This window comes from Nomascus leucogenys, chromosome 1a (assembly GCF_006542625.1).
Source record: "Nomascus leucogenys isolate Asia chromosome 1a, Asia_NLE_v1, whole genome shotgun sequence".
In the NCBI taxonomy this organism is placed as follows: Eukaryota; Metazoa; Chordata; class Mammalia; order Primates; family Hylobatidae; genus Nomascus; species Nomascus leucogenys.
In genome coordinates, this window is record NC_044381.1 from 49,868,210 (window position 1) to 49,888,628 (window position 20,419).

Genomic DNA, 20,419 nt, shown 5'->3' on the forward strand with positions numbered 1-20,419 from the left:
AGGGAGGGCACAGCCCCTAGAAGACTCTAAATGAATCCTTAGTGGCTGGTTGATCATACAGTGAAATTTTTGGAAGATTTGTTCTAGTTTTCAAAAATTTAAATTTAAATCATTTTTGTCTACCTGCATCTTCTTGTATACTAGTTTGTGTTAACAATTAAAAAGTAAATTTAAAGTCTAAGCTACAATTAGAATCAGTTGCTGGGAGGGCCATATTTTTTTACTTTAAAATTTCTATTTCTATTTTCTTTTTTTTTCTGAGACGGAGTCTCGCTCTGTCGCCCAGGCTAGAGTGCAGTGGCACGATCTCAGCTCACTGCAAGCTCCGCCCCCCGGGTTCACACCATTCTCCTGCCTCAGCCTCCTGTGTAGCTGGGACTACAGGTGCCCACCACCACGCCCAGCTAATTTTTTTGTAGTTTTAGTAGAGACGGGGTTTCACCATGTTAGCCAGGATGGTCTCGATCTCCTGACCTTGTGATCTTCCCATCTCGGCCTCCCAAAGTGCTGGGATTAGAGGCGTGAGCCACCGGGCCCGGCCTAAAATTTCTATTTCATTCAGTTTTTATCATGCGATTAGAATGAGCTGCCTTAACATTTAAATTCTGTGAGTTAATATGAAAAATAAAAATGACATCTAACAAGACTTCCAACTTCCTAACCTGTTCTGCCCACTAACTTATTTCTGGAATATTGTCAGACTATGTCACATATTAGAAATAATCTCAAATGCCCTTTCTATAATTAAATGTCATCAATAGGGATTAAAAGTTTAGTGGCAAATTGAAAAGCTTTGTTCAGAATAAACAAATAGTTTTGTTACTTTTTCTTTTTTTCTTTTTCCTTTTTTGAGAGGGAGTCCCACTCTGTCATCCAGTCTGGAGTGCAGTGGTGCAATCTCAGCTCACTGCAACCTCCGCCTCTGGGTTCAAGCGATTCTTCTGCCTCAGCCTCCTGAGTAGCTGGAACTACAGGCATGCACCGCCATGCCAGGCTGTTTTTGTTTTTTGTGGTTTTTTTTGTATTTTTAGTAGAGACGAGGTTTCACCATGTTGGCCAGGCTGGTCTCAAACTCCTGACCTCAGGTGATCCGCCCGCCTTGTCCTCCTAAAGTGCTGGGATTATAGGTGTGAACCACTGTGCTGGCCTAGTTTTGTTAATTTTTCTGTTAGGATGATTACTGTCCTTTAAGTTTAGTGAAACATTTTGTTATCAGTTTGCCATGAGGTTAGGTGGAGAAATTGATGTAAATTTCCTTTTACCTTATAACCGTTGAATACCCATATACATAAGTGTATATAATAAGCCTAAAAGATTAATTTATTACTTTTTCTTGCTAATTACTAGTTTAGATTAATTCTTCAATTCTTTTCAGTTATTCCATAAAGTATGTGTAATTTACACTGGGCTTAATCTGATTTTCTGGTTCTATATATCCTTACTTACCATTTTAATTCTAATTGTATTTTTCTGCGTTAGATTGTTTTTCTGTGTAAGCTTAATCCTTTTTTCCTCTCTTTTTATTGTATCAGCATAGGATTAGATGCTTTCAAAGGGATGACTTTGTTTAGAAATGTTTAGTTCATACTGTCCAGTATTAAGATTTTTCTAGTTTTTAAGGTGTCTCTTTGAAACAGATCACTTCTTTTTGGAGTTGGTTTCTATTTTAGTTTAGATATTTAAAAATCATTAAGCAATAGAAACAATTATGATTAGACAAAAAAACTTTTTTGAAGGATACTGAGTGATTCACAGATTTGAATTAAAAACTAAATAATTAGGTCTTGGCAAAGCTGGAAACCAAGGAATTTGGGAGTGCTCAGAGGCATGAGCTAGTAGATGTCATTTTTCGAAGGTTATCATCAGATAATTAAACTCTACCTACTTTTTCTTTGTTCTCAAAATTTAATTCCTGGGAGAAAAAAAAAAAGGAATTGGATCACTTGCCCCCACCTTTTGTCATTGGTGATGGTAGCTTGGGTGTTTGTGTGGTATGGTAATGCTAAGTGTACAGAATTATGCTACTGGCTGTCCTGCTGAAACCATGGGACTTTGGAATGAAGTGCACTTATTTAAAGGAATTGAGGAAGGGATTCTGGACAGATAAAAACAAGAGATGCCCACTACATTTATGCTTTTGTTATCCTGTACACATAGACACATACATGTACACAAATTTAGGATGTTTACCCATGTCATGTTGCAGCTATCTTATATACCCACTCACCTTATGCCCAGTAGTGGACAACTCAAAGTCGCATCCAACTACTGCCGCATTCTGTTTGGCAATTAGGAAAAGTAAGTCTTGTAGAGATTAATTGGATTGGAGGGTGGTGAAAACTGGATTTTAAAAAGTTAGGTGAGATTGATTAGTGAAAAAGAGGAACAAATATGTATCACAAAGAATCATTATTAGATGACTTAAAGCAACCATATAGTTTATCATTTTGAGAGTAAAAAGATGCACTATGAACAATTTTTCTGTAACACCTGGCATATGCCAGGACATTTGGCAAACTTATTTTGTACCTGTGGCTTTTTCTATATTCAGGAAATGGTATATTGTGTTTAATAATGCTTATTGAGTTATTTTTTAGTATTCTTATATTTTTGAGTAATAATCACCCATAATTTTTAGTGTCCTAAACTGAATGTTGCCTTTGACATCTATTATAGTGCCAATTATTTGGTAAGATTTTTTTATTAAGGTAAAAAATAAGATTGTATCATATACAATAGATAATTAACAATGAAGAGGAGAAATGGAAATCTCAAAATTGGAAGTTTGTATTTTGATGTCTTCTATAGAATATAGGCTTCCTAGTTTGGCATGGTTAGATAACTTTGGAGAATCCATATTGTTTTTTAACGTATTTGCTTTCTTTTCCTCTCTATATAGTAATATGTATGGTTATTTTGCTTCTGTGATGTAATGATACTGTCTGTTTATTGTGAAACTTTTTTTTTTTAGCTGACATCTGAAATGTTTGAAGCAGATCTTGAGAAGGCATTGTTACTAAGTAAACTAGAATATGAAGAACACAAAAAGGTATTTTCATACTTACTGATTTAGATATTTTAGAAGTTTAAGTGGTGAGAGGTTAAAGTCAACCTACTTGAATTTTACATAAAATTTCTTCTATAAAGTTTGTCCAAAAATTCATTACCATAATAAAATATTACCAAGAAGTGTTTATAATAGGATTCCTTCTCAAGTTTTGAGATAGAACAGAAACAGTTGGAATTAAGCTTTGTCTGGTGACTTGGAATGTTTAGTTAAGGAATTTCATCACCCAAGATGAAGGGAAGAGAGAAAATAAAGTTCACAACAGATGATTTTTATTTTATTTTATTTATTTTTATTATTATTTTTTCTTGGGACTGAGTCTCACTCTCTTGCCCAGGCTGGAGTGCAGTGGCATGATCTCACCTCACTGCAACCTTCGCCTCCCAGATTCAAGCTATTCTCACACCTCAGCCTCCTGAGTAGCTGGGACTACAGGCGTGAGCCACCACACCCAGCTAAATTTTGTTTTTTTTTAGTAGAGATGGGATTTCGCCATGTTGGCCAGGCTGGTCTCAAACTCCTGAGCTCTGCTGATCCACCCGCCTTGGCCTCCCAAAGTGCTGGGATTACAGGTGTGAGCCACTGTGCCCTGCCGATTATTTTAATTTTAAATGAACGTAGAAAATAAGTGGATTTAAAAATCTAATATGGGCTATTACGGTACAGGGGCATTTATTGAGAGACCCTCTGTCAGAGATGCACTACAAATCAAATAAAGTAGAAGGCCATTTCTGAAATTTTGGCCTTGAAAACTCAGCATTTGTCACTGAGCTTTGATATTAGGTTGTGTGTTGAAATGCATTCTATAGCTTGTTATTGAAGGAGGATTTAAGTAAAAAGAAGTGTGGGTTTCCAGTTTCTGTATTTAAATTGTGTGAGTATTCATTATGTTAATATCATTTAACATTTTATTCCTTAACATTTATTGGGATTCTTTTTTGGTTTATAACATTTGTTCAAGCTGTGATTACTCAGTGGTTGATCATAAATGGCCTCTGGTCATCCTTAAGACTTTTTGGCCATGTCCTTGTGCATTAGTGTCTCTTCATCCAAAATGAAAAGAAGTGAATAATTAAAATTCACAGCAGCTACTCCGGAGGCTGAGACAGGAGGATTGCTTGAGGCCAGGAGTTTGAGACTAGCTTGGGTTAACACAGCAAGACACTGTCTCTAAATATTTTTTTTTTAATTAGCTGGGCATGGTGGTGTGAGCCTGTATTCCCAGCTACTTGGGAGGCTGAGGTGGGAGAATCCCTTGAACCCAGCAGTTAGAGGATGCAGTGAGCTATGATCATCCCACTGCACTCCTCCCACCTGGGCAAGAAAGGGAGATCCCATCTTAACAAAAAAATTCACAGCATTGATTTTGCTAGTGATTTATAGTTCAAGGGAAAAGGAAAAAAGTCACTAATATAAAGTGGGCTGTATATATTATATGTGTTTCATTTCCATATCCCTTTCTGTTACCCCAAATAACAAAGAATGAACTATAACCATTATTGTTACATACCCATTAGACACAAAGCAGGAAAATTACAAAAATTGATACAGCTAGTTTTACTATGATTGAATCATTTAAATGGACTGTCAGGTTACACTGGAAAAGTAATCCTGTCTTGCTCAATTAGGAGATAAAATTTATCAAATAGAATATTATACAAAGGTGACTTCTTGCTGTTAGATTTATAGATACATGTCTAGATTCTAAAGCTAGAAGGATTACCTGTACCTTAGAGGAGAAATAGAGTAAATAGTGTTGATAAAATGCCGTGCTCCCAGCCAGTGTTCTTTGCGCAGTCATAGGTGTAGTACTCAAAATCATTGATTTTAGCCGACAATAATGACTAAGAGAAGGGAGGAGCTTCTTTTGTATGCAATGGGTAGTTTGATGTGATTACATTGATGGGTAGTCATTGAGATAAAAGTCAGTATTCAATAAAACAACTTCTAATACAATTGTTTTAGCCTAAGGATTTTTATAACAGATAACTAAAGTTTGGGATGGCATTTTCTTTTTCTTTTCTTTCTTTTCTCTTTTTTTTTTTTTTTGAGACAGGGTTTCGTTGTTGTTGCCCAGGCTGGAGTGTAATGGCGTAATCTCGGCTCACCACAACCCCCGCCTCCCGGGTTCAAGCGATTCTCCTGCCTCAGCCTCCCGAGTAGCTGGGATTACAGGCATGTGCCACCACCCCAGCTAATTTTGTATTTTTAGTAGAGATGGGATTTCTCCATCTTGGTCAGGCTAGTCTTGAACTCCCAACCTCAGGTGATCCGCCCACCTTGGCCTCCCAAAGTGCTGGGATTACAGGCGTGAGCCACCACACCCAGCTGGGATAGCATTTTCTGTTCTGTTCTGTCAGTTATTCACCAAATAATTATTGAATAGCCAAAGTGTGCCCCTTGAGTGTAGTGGAGGGAGACATAGTGTATAGTATTGAGAGATGTATGTTCTCAGTGCAGTGGAAATTCAGAAAAATAGAAGGCTTTTCAGTGCCTTTGATGGGGATGGGTTTTAGGAAAGGATTCTTTAAAGAGTCTTATTAGATGTATTAGAAGTTCATGAGGTAGACAAGAGGAAAGTAGGCATTCTGAAGGAAGGAGTGGCAAGTATATAAGATGTGTACATGTGAAAGAATATAGCATATTTGAAAAACTGTCATTTAAGGACCCAGAACTTCTGGAGATACAGCCAGAAGGATATGACATAAATTGCTTCATGTACTAGGCAAGGAGATTGGGTTTTATACATCCATTGGCAGAAAGCTGTTTAATCATTTTAACTTTTAGATTGATTTTGGGTTTTCATTTTAGAAACTCATGTGTAGCAGTGTAGAAGATGGATTGAGGAACTAAAATTGGAGACTGTTGCAGTATCCAAGCAAAAGGGAGATGGGGGAATGACAGAATGTACAAAGAACAGAGAATGAATTTAAGATATCTTAAGGAGATAAGTTAAACAAGACCTAGTAGTTAATTGGCTGTAAGGTGTGTAGGAGAGTAGGCAAGTATACTCTGAGGTTTCCAACTTAGACAGATGTGCAGATGGTGGCGGCATAACAAGGTACTTCATAAAGGATTGAGTGGGGAAGGCAGGGTGGTGAGATGGAAAGATAGAATACATTTCGTGTGGAGATGCTTATTGAACATTCCAGTTCAGTTGTCTGTCTATACAGAAATAATTAGTTTATTGGTAGAACTTTAAACTTTGAGATTGAAAAGCAGTGGGTATAAAGCATTAAAAAAATAGGTTAAGAGTGGGATAATGTGAACAACCGCTACGCTTTTGAGAAGGTTGAGAAAAGAAGCCAGCAAAGGAAACTTAGCAGTAGTCAGAAATGTATTAAGAAAACCAAGAGATGCTTGAAAAAAAATAATGTGTTTTGGATATGGCAATAAAGAGGAGGTTGGCCTTAATTTTAGTGTCAGAGACCAGCAGAAGCCAGATTTCAGTGGGATGAGGCAGGAAATTGCTGATTATTGTCTTAAATTTGGTCTTGAAAGGAAGAAGGTAGCAATGAGGAGGGGGTTATAGGCCAAGGTATGACTTTTTTTGTTTTCATTTTAATGTTTAAAATGTAAGGGATTGAGTAAATGAATAAAGAGGTATCCCTTTATACAATTTGGCTAGCCTAAATTTTGGTTTTTTATTTGCCTTTTATCTTTAAAAAATAAACTTTAAGAAACATATTACTTATTGGTGAGTTTATTTTACAGTTTGTAAACTGAACTTAATTGTTGTTGGTAATTCTTTTTAGGAGTATGAAAATGCTGAAAATACTTCAGCTCAGTCCAAAGTTATGAATAAAAAAGATAAAAGAAAGAATCATCAGGGAAAAGACAAACCTCTCACAGTATCACTAAAAGATTTTCATTCGGAAGGTAATGTATATACAATGCTATTATGCTAAAAGAACTATTCTACATCTGTTTTATACTTCAGTTGTAAATATCTTTCTAATTTTTAAACAGTAAGTAAAAGTTGTTCATGTATCATGTAGAATGTAAAAAATGTAAACCTGTGTCTTAGTTCGTTTTGTACTGCTGTAACAGAGTACTTGAGAATGGGTCATTTATAATGAATGGAAGTTTATTGGCTCACAGTTCTGGAAGCTGGGAAGTTCAATATCAAGATGCCAGCATCTGGTGAGGGCCTTCTTGACAAGTCATCACATGGCAAGAGTGAGAGCAAAAGGGGGCCAAATTTGCCCTTTTATAACCAATCCCACCTGTGAGGGTGGAGCTCTGATGGCCTAATTACCTGTTAAAGATCTCACGTCTTAATATTGTTACAATGGCAATTAAATTTCTTCTTTTTTTTTTTTTAGGTGGAGTCTCACTCTGTAGCCCAAGCTGGAGTGCAGTGGTGCAGTCATGGCTCACTGTAACCTCCGCCTTCATGACTCAAGCAATTCTTATGCCTCAGTCTCCCGAGTAGCTGGGACTACAGGCCCGTGTCACCATGCCCAACTAGTCTTTTGTATTTTTTAGTAGAGACGGGGTTTCACCATCTTGCCCAGGGTGGTCTCAAACTCCTGAGCTCAGGAGATCTGCCCGCCTTGGCCTCCCAAACTGCTGGGATTACAGGCATGAGCCACCACACCTGGTGGCGATTAAATTCCAACATGAGTTTTGGAAGGGACAAAACTGTTTGGAAATAAACTAAAACCATTTGGGGTTTTAAAATAATTTAAAATCAGTCATTAAAACTCCATAAAACTTTAGTAAGAATTTATCTTTTTGTATTTTTGAGTTTCTCTCTTTCCTAAAACTTACTGAAAATAAAAACTGACATTTGTAATTTGAGTCATCTTGAAACATATTATTTTCCTTATACATGAACTGATTTGGCTTTCAGTATGCCAGGAATAGTATTTTCATATTTCAGCCATTATTGGTCAACCTCTTCAAGTTATCTGGAACTGCATCTTAGAAAATTAAAATACAAATTTTAGAATGAGACTTATTACCAGAAAAGTGTTTATAGTATCATTTGTATTTTTTATCAAATGGAGAAGACAGAAGGAATTTTACTATCCACTAAACTTTTGAAGATAAACCACAAAGCACATTATATTTAATGTGGGTAATGTTAAAAATACTTAGCCTGTGCTGTACAGTATGGTAGCTACTATTCATGTGTGGCAGTTTAAATAAAAATTAAAATGAAAATGTAGTTTCTTAATTGCATTAGCCATATTTCAAGTGCTCAGTAGTCACAACTAGTGGCTTCCATGTTAGTCCAGCTATAGAACATTACTATCATCACAGAAAATTTTATTGAACAGCTTTGCGTCTATACCAGTCAGAATAGTTGCTCGCCATATGAACAGCTATTTGTTCATTGACAGAGCATTTTATTTGATTCATATGAATTCAGCCTCAGTACATTGGGCATTGTTCTGTGAGGATAAATATTACCATACCAGTAATTTCAAAAAGAAAAAAACCTAAATACTGCTTTCAGAAATAAGCCTTTCTTTGAAAATCAGAGAATATATTTGAAGATTATATTGTTTTCCTTTGAGGATCAAGAAAGTTTTTCCCTGTAGGCTGCCAGTGATTAAGTTGCTTTGCTTTGGGGTTAAAAGAACAAATACATATTAAAATTTCCAAGTTTTGGTTGGGCGTGGTGGCACACACCTGTAATCCTAGCACTTTGCGGGGACAAGGCAGGTGGATCCATTTCAGGTCAGGAGTTCGAGCCCAGCCTGGCCAACATGGTGAAACCCTGTCTCTACTAAAAATACAAAGAGTAGCTGGGCGTGGTGGTATGTGCCTGTAATCCCAGCTACTCCAGAGGCTGAGGCAGGAGAATCTATTGAACTGGGGAGGTGGAGGTTTTAGTGAGCCGAGGTTGTGCCATTGGACTCCAGCCTGGGGCAACAGAGTGGGACTTCATCTTAAAAAAAAAACAGAAAAAACGCTGGGCGCGATGGCTCATGCCTGCAATTCCAGCACTTTGGGAGGCTGAGGCAGGTGGATCACCTGAGGTCAGGAGTTTGAGACCAGCCTGGCCAACATGGTGAAACCCCATCTCTACTAAATACAAAAAATTAGCCAGGCGTAGTAGTGCATGCCTGTAATCCTAGCTACTCAGGAGGCTGAGGCAGGAGAATTGCCTGAACCCAAGAGGTGGAGGTTGCAGTGAGCCAAGATTGCACCATTGCACTCCAACCTGGGCAACAAGAGCGAAACTCCATCTATCTCAAAAAAAAAAAAAAAAAAAAATCCAAGTTTAGTAAAAAAGATTTCACCTAAGAAATCTATTTTGGGCTGGATGCAGTGGACCATACCTTTAATCCCAGTGCTTTGGGAGGCCAAGGCAGGAGATCGCTTGAGGCTAGGAGCCAGAGGCTGGCTATAGCAAGCTATGATCATGCCAGTGCACTCCAGCCTGGGCAACAGAGTGAGATCTTGTCTCTTAATAAAAAGAAAGAAGTGGCTGGGCACGGTGGCTCACGCCTGTAATCCCAGCACTTTTAGGAGGCCGAGGTGGGTGGATCACGAGGTTAGGAGATCAAGACCATCCTGGCTAACATGGTGAAACCCATCTTTACTAAAAATACAAAAAATTAGCTGGACATGGTGGCACGTGCCTGTAGTCCCAACTACTCGGGAGGCTGAGGCAGGAGAATCGCTTGAACCCGGGAGGCAGAGGTTGCAGTGAGCCGAGATCATACCACTGCACTCCAGCCTGGGTGGCAGGGTGAGACTCCATCTCAAAAAAAAAAAAGAAAAAAGAAATACATTTTTTTAAAAACTAGGCAGAAACATGGAAAGAATGCTTTCTAAAACTCCTGTTTTCCACATTTGATTTCTTAAATAGTATGTAAATTTGAGAAAAAACATCAGTATGTTATTAAAGAGAAGCTACACAGCTTTTGCAAGTCATGATTAACACAGTTGAGGTTCTTCCTTAGGTTCTGGCATCACTGTATGCTAAATAGAACATACTAGAAGAGTGACTGTCTAATTTACCAAGATTTGGTAGTTTGATCTGAAGTTGGTGATTTTGGCATTTACTGTGTTTATGGACACTATTCTGATCAAGAAATTCTTTAGAGAACTGGACCAGCTTTTAGATTCTCAGTCATAAGAAAGTTATATTATTTTTAGTCCTTGAGAATAGAAAATTTCTGCTGTACACAAGAAGCATTGTTAAGTATTAGATATGCTGATCATCTCTACTTTAAATAAGAATACTTGCTCGCTATTTGTACTTTATTTAGAGACAGAGTCTTGCTCTGTCGCCCAGGTTGGAGTGCAATAGCACGATCCTGGCTCTCTGCAGCTTCCGCCTCCTGGGTTCAAGCGATTCTCATGCCTCAGCCTCCCAAGTAATTGAGATTACAAGTGTGTACCACCATGCCTGGCTATTTTTTTTATTTTTAGTAGAGATGGGGTTTCACCATGTTGGCCAGCCTGGTCTCAAACTCCTGGCCTCAGGTGATCTGCCCGCCTGGGCCTCCCAAAGTGCTGGGGTTACAGGTGTGAGCCATCACCCCTGGCCTTATTTGTACTTTAGATTCCCTTATGCTTTCCTCATTCGGCTCTTGATAATTCCTTTCCAGAAATGCTGTGTTGTTTCTAGGCCAATAATTTGTTTCATCTAGATATATTTGTTATGGGTTATTTTTTGTGTTAATTTTATAAATATATATCAATTTTTAGGATTCTTTTATAGTGCTATTAAATCACCTTGATATATGTTTTTAAAATAAAATAGCTAATAGTTTTAAAGGACATATTCTACCTTTTCATTACACAAAAGCAGTAATCTGAACATTTTTTGTAGTTATAGTAACCTGTGATTTGATTTTGGACATATTTGTGTCCCCTTGACTTGCTCCCCCCACCTCCCAAATTATGCGGAACCAAAAAACTAAATTACGTGGAACTCATATGCTTAAAATGCAATAATATCCCTTGATATGGGTGGGATTTACCTAGGATAATAAGACTTGATCCTTAAGCTGAATAAATTAGTAATTATATACTGAATTTTAACATCTTAAACCTAGAAAAGTAAATCAGATGAGAATCCTAGAAAACTCTTAAATGACTTCTATAACTCATAGGAGATAATTTTGAAATTCTTTCAGTTTGGTTTTTTTTTTTTTTTTTTTACATTTTTGTATGTTAAATTCCTTCAATAAATTTTCATCTTTGTTTCTTTTTCATTTACAGATCACATTAGTAAAAAGACTGAGGTAAGTCTTATTGTAGCCATCTTGTAGAAAACACTGATGATTTTAAGAATAATACTTAAATATTTAGCAGTAAGTCTTTTTTGAGACATAATCATTTAAAGGACAACCCATAGGTTTGTCTTGAGTGAACCCAGTCATGTTTCTGCCATTATGTAAGGATGTAAAATGCATTGTTGTAGAATAAAAATAAGATTATTTGCATGAAGCATAATATCATTTGGCTTTATCATCCTAATTTGTATATATATGTGTATGAGCCAAAGGTTACTTTGTGTGTGCCAAGCTTAAAATCTCAGAGAAAAGTGGTTTAATCTCCCACTCTATATTTTAATCTTTATTAAAAACTTATCCTGAGAAGATGTCTCATATTATTTTGGAATTATGAAAGTTTGAAATAAACTGTGATTCTTTAGATATACTCATGGGTAAAAGTAACCTGATTATATACTTCTCTTATCATTCACTGTTAGTGTAGCCTACACTTCCTGGTGTTGGGGATTTGGGGTTTTTTGTTTCTGTTATTTAAATACTATAGTACAGCCTCTCCAAATCTTTTAGTTGGGAGATTGTGCTATTAAAAAAATACTCTAACGTTTAGGAAGATACTAATAAAATGTTAAAATTATTTTTATCTTTTAAGGTAATAATTTCAAAGTTTTATTCTTCTATTATATATGTGTTCTTATTAGTAATTCCATTGTTTAATTTTTTATAGTCAGATGGTCCTTGATTTCACTTTAGAATATATGTGTGTGTGTGTGTGTGTGTGTGTATATATATCTGTGTGTATACATATATATAGATATATATATCTATATATATGGCTTCTGACCATTTCTTGTTTGTTTCAAACATTTGCTTGACAGGCTAGGAAAATGAAATCTATCTCTTAAAATCACATCTAAATAATTTTATGATTATATTAATAATTTAGTTCCTAACTACTATGCATGCAAACACAGAATTGATTTGTTGTTAAAACAGATGGTCAATTTTTTTTAAAGTTATTTGCAAACCATTGTCATCATTTTTTAGATTAAAATTTAAATGACTACATATATAGACTGAATATTCCATGTCTGAAAGTGGAAAACATACTTTTGAACTGATTCCAATTTATTTTTGTCCATTGATTTATTTGGGGGATAGTGTTATACAAATAAGAAAGCAGATACACATGGTGTACCTGCTCCTAAGACAACTCTATAAACTGATGCTTGCATTTTCTTCTTTCCTGATTTGAAAGAAGACAAAAAATGCAAACTGACAAGATCCTACCTATTTAATATATTAAAGATGAGTTGTATTTAAACAAGCTTCTGTATGTAGAATAACATATTTTGTCTTTCCTTATAATTTTAGAGCTGTGTTCTGTCTTGTTAAATAATCTGATATATAATAAAATTCATTTTGAAGATTTCTAATGATTAAGTTCCACATTTGTAAATGCAGTCTGATTATGATTTATTTCCCTTACAATTATATTAAGAATTTGGTTATAAGAATATGTAATTCACGTTATCTTTATTTTTGTTTTTGTTTTTTAACTTTTAAAGTTCAGGGGTACACATGTAGGTTTGTTATATAGATAAACTTGGGTCACGGTGGTTTGTTATACAGATTATTTTGTCACCCAGGTATTAAGCCTAGTACCCATTAGTTATTTTTCTTGATCCTCTCCCTCCTCCCACCCTTCACCCTCTGGTAAGCCCCAGTGTGTCTTGTTCCCCTCTATGTGTCCATGTGTTCTCATTATTAGCTCCCACTTAAAGTGAGAACATGCAGTATTTGGTTTTTGTTTCTGCATTAGTTTGTTAAGGATAATGGCATCCAGCTATATCCATGTCCCTGCAGAGGACACAATCTCATTCTTTTTTATGGCTGCATAGTATTCCATGGTGCATATGTACCACGTTTTCTTTATCCAGTCTACCATTGATGGGCATTTAGGTTGATTCCATGTCTGCTATTGTGAACAGTGTTTCAGTGAACATACGCGTGCATGTGTCTTTATAATAGAACCATTTATATTCTTCTGGGTGTATACCCAGTAAAGGGATTGCTGGATCAAGTGGTATTTCTGTTTTTAGTTCTTTGAGGAATCGCCACACTGCTTTCCACAATGGTTGAACTAATTTACACTCCCAACCACAGTGGATAAGCATTTCTTTCTCTCGTAACCCTGCCAGTATCTGTTATTTTTTGACTTTTTGATAATAGCCATTCTGACTGGTGTACATTTTGATACTTGTTAAAAGTATGCCAAAATTATGTTCCATTTCCATTAGAGGCATTACTTTCTGGGACTTAAATATTTAAATGTTACAACGGTTATACCATTGATCTAGAAATTTAGAAGATCCTTTTTTTCCACAGAGAATCCAAAAAAGCCTAAAGAAAATTCCAATTTGAACTCTCAAACAAAATGTTATTTGCTCCTACAAATGTACTAGTTTTGTTAACATCGTATGCTGAATGATTGACTTAATTCATTCCATCTTTAATATATTACTTAGGCCAAGGAATTTTTTTTTTTCATGGCTACTCTAAAGTTCCTAACACCAGTGGCAAATAATATTCTTCTTGCGTACCTCCTCTTAAATCAGATATTTATTGGATAAAATTCAGGAGGGAAAATATTTTACTTTATTGATGGGTGATGAGGTGTACTTGAACTGCATATATATTCCTGGTGCTAGCTAAACTTGTTCTCAGGTTAATTTCGTTATTTCTTTTTTCTTCTGTGTAGAGTAGGTACTTGTACATAGCTCTTCATAAAATCTCAACAAATCATGCCTTTTCAGGAGTTTTATTTGATTCTTAGTCTTTTTTTTTCTGTTGGACTGAAGTTGTTTTGTTTTTTAATATGTTGCTTTTTAAATGCCAGAACTGTTAGGAAGGGTATCTCGTAGATACTCATTTCTCTGTAGTCCCACTTTTATCTGGCCTTCCAAACTCCGGTCCTTCTAGTATGGTTTTAGTTTAAAAAATCTTAGTGATCATCATATGTCTTGAAGTCTAAACGATCAAGTCTTCAATATGCTTGAATGCACTATCGTTGGAAGAGTACCCAAGAAACTGTAACAGTGGTTGTCAAAGGTGGCAGTGGGGGAGATATCGGACAGAGGGATAGGAGAAATAGCCTGCCTCCTTTTTACAGTATAAGCTTCTGAATTTTCTGTCGTGTCCGTGTACTACTTGTGTAAAAATTATATTAAAAATAAGAAGGACTGTGTGAAGAAAGGAACCAGGGAACAAACCCAGTCCTATCTGTCTCTACAACCTACTTCCTTCATATAGCACTGTGCTTTAGCACTATGCTCCACATGTCTACCTTTAGCTGATTATGAGCGTGGACAAATAATTTATTCACTTTAGGCCCTAGTTATATTATGAAAAGTAATGTTGGATCTGTTGATTTCTAAAATTATGATAAATGATCAGAGTGCAATTGAAATAAAGAATAAAGAAAAATATGCTAAAAAATGAACCCTATAGTTAATGCTACCAACACACAGGAGTGTAGCAGTAATAAAATTAGACTATTAATTTTATTTGTCTTTCTGAGATGGAGTCTCGCTCTCTTGCCAAGCTGGAATGCAGTGGTGCAACCTCAGCTCACTGCAACCTCCGCCTCCCAGGTTCAAACGATTCTCGTGCCTCAGTCTCCCGAGTAGCTGGGGTCTACAGATGTGCACCACCATACCCAGCTAATTGTTGTATTTTTAATAGAGGTGGGGTTTCACCATGTTGGCCAGGATGGTCTCCATCTCTTCACCTGGTGATCCACCCACCTCGGCCTCCCAAAGTGGGATTACAGGTGTGAGTCACTGCACCTGGCCTAAATTTTTTATTTTGTTTCTTTTTTTTTTTTAGACTATTAAATTTTAAAAGCAAATAAATTTAACCTAGCTTTAAATAAATCTCACCTAGAATCTGGTTTTACCTAAAGATTCAACCTGTTTTCTATTCTTCTCAGTGTGTTGAGCTCATTCTTGTTACTAAGCCTTTCCTTGTTTGTATGTGTTACATTTGTTATCTCTCTTTGGTTGTAAGCAGCAGAAGCCCAACTCAATCCAGCATAAACAAAACAGAGACAGTTATTTGGTTCATATAACCACATCATGGAAGAATAGGGGGAGAGTCGACCTCATAGTTGACTGGATCCAGGCATTTAGACAGCTTTAGGACTCTCCATTTCACTCCCTACTCTCAGCTGCTATCTGTTCCTTCACTTCAGGGGAGGTCACATGATTACTTGGGGATCTCGGGGTTATAGCTTTGCATAATTTCTTATAAACCGTTAATTAGCTTTTGAGGTTTGATAGATTCATTTCTTTTTTTTTTTTTTTCCTTTTCTCTCTCTTTTTTTTTTTTTTTTTGAGACAGAGTCTCTCTGTGTCCTCCTGGCTGGAGTGCAGTGGTGCGATCTTGGCTCACTGCAACCTCTGCCTCCTGGGTTCAAGCAATTCTTGTGCCTCAGCTTCCCGAGTAGCTGGGATTACAGGTGCCCACCACCATGCCCAGTTAATTTTTTATTTTTATTAGAGACGGGGTTTCACTGGGTTGCTCAGGCTGGTCTCAAACTCCTGGCCTTAAGTGATCTACTGGCCTTGGCCTCCCATAGTGTTGGGATTTCAGGAGTGAGCCACTGTGCCTGACTCAAGTTGTTTTCTTTCAAAAAAAAATTTTTTTTTCCTTTTTAACATCTGCCAAGGCTCTGTCATCCATCAAGTTGTTTTCTTGAGGAGTTGAGGGAGGCAAGAATATTTCCTAGATGGCATGATATATTTCCTATCATATCACATCAGGGGTCATAGAATGTGAGGTTATTTTTATGATGTTAAATTGATTACTGGTTCTAAAACCATTCTCCAATAAAAGGAACCAGGACTCCTTGGAGAAACGGCTGTGTCTAGGGCGATGACAGGGAATATACAAGATGAGCCCAGAGCCAGGCATGGTGGCTGGCGCCTGTAATGCCAGCTACTCCAGAGGCTGAGGTGAGAGGAATGCTTGAGGCCAGGAGATCCAGACCAGCCTCGGCAACATAGTGTGATCCCATCTCTAAAAAGTTTTGTAAACAAAATTAGTCAGGCTCAGTGGTGCACACCTGTAGTCCCAGCTACTCTGGATGCTGAGGCAGGAAGATCGTTTGAGCTCAGGAATTCCAGGATGAGCTATGATAGCACCACTGCACTCTAGCATGGGCGACAGAGTGAGACTCCATCTCTTAAAAAAAAAAAAAAAAAAAAGAAGGGGCCGGGCGTGGTGGGTCACCCCTGTAATCCCAGCAGTTTGGGAAGCTGAGGTGGGTGGATCACGAGGTCAAGAGATCGAGACCATCCTGGCCAACATGGTGAAATCCCGTCTCTACTAAAAATACAAAAATTATCTGGGTGTGGTGACGTGCACTTGTAGTCCCAGCTACTCGGGAGCTGAGGCAGGAGAATCGCCTGAACCCGGGAGGTGGAGGTTGCAGTGAGTCGAGATCGCGCCGCTGCACTCCAACGTGGCAACAGAGCCAGCCTCTGTCTCAAAAAAAAAAAGGTTTTCTGTTTACTCTGTTGATAGTTTCTTTTGCTGTGCCGAAGCTTTTTAGTTTAACTAGGTCCCGTTTGTCAGTTTTTGTTTTTGTTACAATTGGCTTTTTTTTTTTTTTTTTTTTTTTTTTGAGACAGGGTCTTGCTCTGTCACCCACCCGGGCTGGAGTGCAATGGCACGGTCTCAGCTTACTGCAATCTCTGCCTCCCAGGCTCAAGCAATCCTCCCACCACAGCCTCCTGAGTAGCTGGGACTACAGGCACATGCCACCACTCCCAGCTAGTTTTTTGTATTTTTGGTAGAGACAGGGTTTCGCCATGTTGTCCAGGCTGGTCTTGAACTCCGGGGTCAAGTGATCCACCTACCTTGACCTCCCAAAGTGCTGGGACTACAGGCGTGAGCCACCGTGCCCGACCTGCAATTGCTTTTGAGGAGTTGGTCATAAACTCTTTCCCAAGGCCAGCGTCCCCATTGGTATTTCCTAGGTTTTATTCTAGGATTCTTGTAGTTTTAGGTCTTACATTTAAGTCTTAAATCCATCTTGAGTTAATTTTTGTATATGGTGATAGGTAGGGGTCCAGTTTCAATCTTCTGCATTTGGTTAGCGAGCGATCCTTGCACATTTTATCGAATAGGGAGTCTTTTTCCTTATTGCCTATTTTTGTTAACTTTGTCCCCAGTAGTCCTCATTTCTGGCATATAGTAGGTAATGTAAATGAATTTTGTTGATGAATAAATATTCTGCCTTCTCACCAAAACCTTCCCTAGACTTTTTTGGTCTGCCTCCCCTGTACATTTTAATGATATTTATAACAGGCACATAGTAGGTTTCATTTTGTCTGCCAGTTGAAGTATATATCATTAGGGCTTTTATGGAGCTTTGCATTAAGAATTCTGAGACTGTCGTTGCTCAGCAAGAAAAAGTACAATTATCAGTTAATTATATTGCAATTTATAAAAGAGGAAGAAGTTGGTGAATACTTTACATGTTCTTGCCATCCCTGATTTACAGAAGAGTGCTTAATTATTGTGTCTATTACTATTTCATGTATTAGTTGTCTTTCTCAGTAGATTGTGAATTCCATGAGGGTAGCCCATGCAGAGCATAGTATTATTTGCATAGTAAGAGTTTAATAATGCTGAATTATTTCAAGTCAAGTTCAATATTTGAGTCCATCAGGTTCATCTTAGGGGTGAGAAAAAGTATTTGTATATAATGTATACTTAATGTAATAGCTCATTGAAGAACACCGTTTTCTTTTTTTTTTAATTTCCAACTTTTATTTTAAGTTCAGGGGTATATGTGCAAGATCTGCAGGTTTGTTACATAGGTAAATGTGTGCCATGGCAGTTTGCTGCACAGATCATCCCATCACCTAAGTATTAAGCCCAGCGTCCATTAGCTGTGTTTCCTGATGCTCTCCCTTCCCCCACCCCCTTCCCTTCCACAGGCCCCAGTGTGTGTTGGTCCCCACCCTCCTGTGTCTATATGTTCTCATCCATTCAGTTCCCACTTACAAGTGAGAACACATAGTATTTGGTTTTCTGTTCCTGCATTAGTTTCTGAGAATAATGGCTTCCAGCTCCATCCATGTGCATGGTTGCACAGTAGTCCATGGCATATATGTACCACATTTTCTTTATCCAGTCTATCATTGATGGGCATTTGGTTGATTCCATGTCTTTGCTATTGTGAATAGTGCTGCAGTGAACATATGCATGCATGTATCTTTATAATAGAATGATTTATATTCCTTTGGATATATACCCACTAATGGGATTGCTGGGTTGAATCATATTTCTGCCTCTAGGTCTTTGAGGAAAATCTCTACACTGTCTTCCACAATGGTTGAACTAATTTACACTCCCACCAAAAGTGTAATAGCTTTTTCTCGACAACCTCATCAACATCTGTTATGTTTTGACTTTTAATAATAGCCATTCTGACTGGAAGAATACCATTTTCTTTTGAGACAGGGTCTTGCTGTGTCACTCAGGCTGGAGTGCAGTGGTGTGATCACAGCTCACTGCAGCCTCAGTCTCCTGAGCTCAAGTGATCCTCCTGCCTCATCCTCCTGAGTAGCTAGAACTACAGGTGCACACCACCATGCCCAGCTAATATTTTCTACTTTTTGTAGAGATGGGGTCTTGCTATGTTGCCCAGGCTGATCTTGAACTCCTAGACTTAAGCAACTCTCCTGCTTTCCACAGTTGGGATTATAGGTGTGAGCTATCACACCTGGCCAGAACATCGTTATTTAGATTTCCTCTTGAAATAAGTTAAAAGCACACAAGAGTGGTAAAAGAGAAATAGCACATATAGATGGACCATTTTGAAGTTTGTGTGTTACTGTATATTAAGGTATCTTAAAACTGTAAAGCTGAGAGGCTAGTCCTTGAGGAGGTGACTTGGAGCCCTTGGAAATATGAAACTATTATAATGAAAGTGACAGTTTTTCCCAAATTGATCTATAGAGTCTTTGCAGTTCCAGTGAAAATCCTGGAGTTTTAAGAACTCAAGTTGGCTGGGCGCAGTGGCTCATGCCTGTAATCCCAGCACTTTGGGAGGCCAAGGTGGGCGGATCACAAGGTCAGGAGATCGAGACCATCCTGGCTAACATGGTGAAACCCCTTCTCTACTAAAAATATTTTAAAAATTACCTGGGCATGGTGGCGGGCGCCTGTAATCCCAGCTACTTGGGAGGCTGAGTCAGGAGAATGGCGTGAACCCGGAGGGCGGAGCTTGCAGTGAGCCAAGATCACACTACTGCACTCCAGCCTGGGCAACAGAGCGAGACTCCGTCTCAAAAAGAAAAAAAAAAGAACTCAACAAATTAATATGGAAAAGCAATGGCCAAAAAGTAGCTAAGAACTGCTAAATAAGAACCATGTATAATGTCACTCTGTTGTTTATCAGTATTCCATATATGCATGTGTTAGTTTTTGAGCTATTTTGTTCCACTGGTCAGTTTATTCCTGTGCTGTTACCACACTCTGTTAAATATTGTAACATCGTAATGTCTTATATATGAAAAAGCAAGGGACTCTTTTTTAGCCATATTAGAAAAAACCAGATTGGATCTCTGCCTTCTATCACACATTAAAATCCATTTTATATAAATTAAATGCATATATGAAAGGCAAATTTTACAACTTTTAGAACTATAAAATACAGTAAAATACATTTGTAGCACAGGGTTAGGGGAAAACTTAACAAAACCACTAACCATAAAACAAAAGGTTGATAAAGTAGATGTCACTCAAAATGAATAACTTATTTTCCACAACATACCAGAATGGATATAAAAAGACAAGGCACAAATGGGAAAAATCTATTTTCAAAACAGAACTGACAAAGCATTAGTATTCAGATAAAGAACTCCAATCAAATGGTTACTGTCTCATAAAAATATAAAAAATAGGCAAGTGACATTATGCATTTCACAAAATAGGAAATATGAATAGCAAAAACATACAAAATATTCAGTTTTGCTGCTAATCCGAGAAATGCAGTTATGATCACACTGAGATACTGGCTTTTTTCCACCCACCAGGCAGGCAAAAATTATGAAGTTTGCAGATAACAAGATTCAGAGGT

At 37.5% G+C, this 20,419-nt stretch overlaps 1 protein-coding gene across 2 annotated transcripts in view; it reads left to right on the forward strand.

Annotated features, from left to right (window-relative positions):
* GKAP1 (G kinase anchoring protein 1) overlaps positions 1-20,419 on the forward strand; it is an 80,306-nt gene that overhangs the window by 21,798 nt on the left and 38,089 nt on the right. For both annotated transcript variants that reach the window (XM_030809502.1, XM_030809498.1), the window contains exons 5-7: positions 2,972-3,049; positions 6,823-6,946; positions 11,255-11,277. In XM_030809502.1, coding sequence (XP_030665362.1) covers positions 2,972-3,049; positions 6,823-6,946; positions 11,255-11,277 — 225 coding nt within the window. The remainder of the gene's footprint in view (positions 1-2,971; positions 3,050-6,822; positions 6,947-11,254; positions 11,278-20,419) is intronic.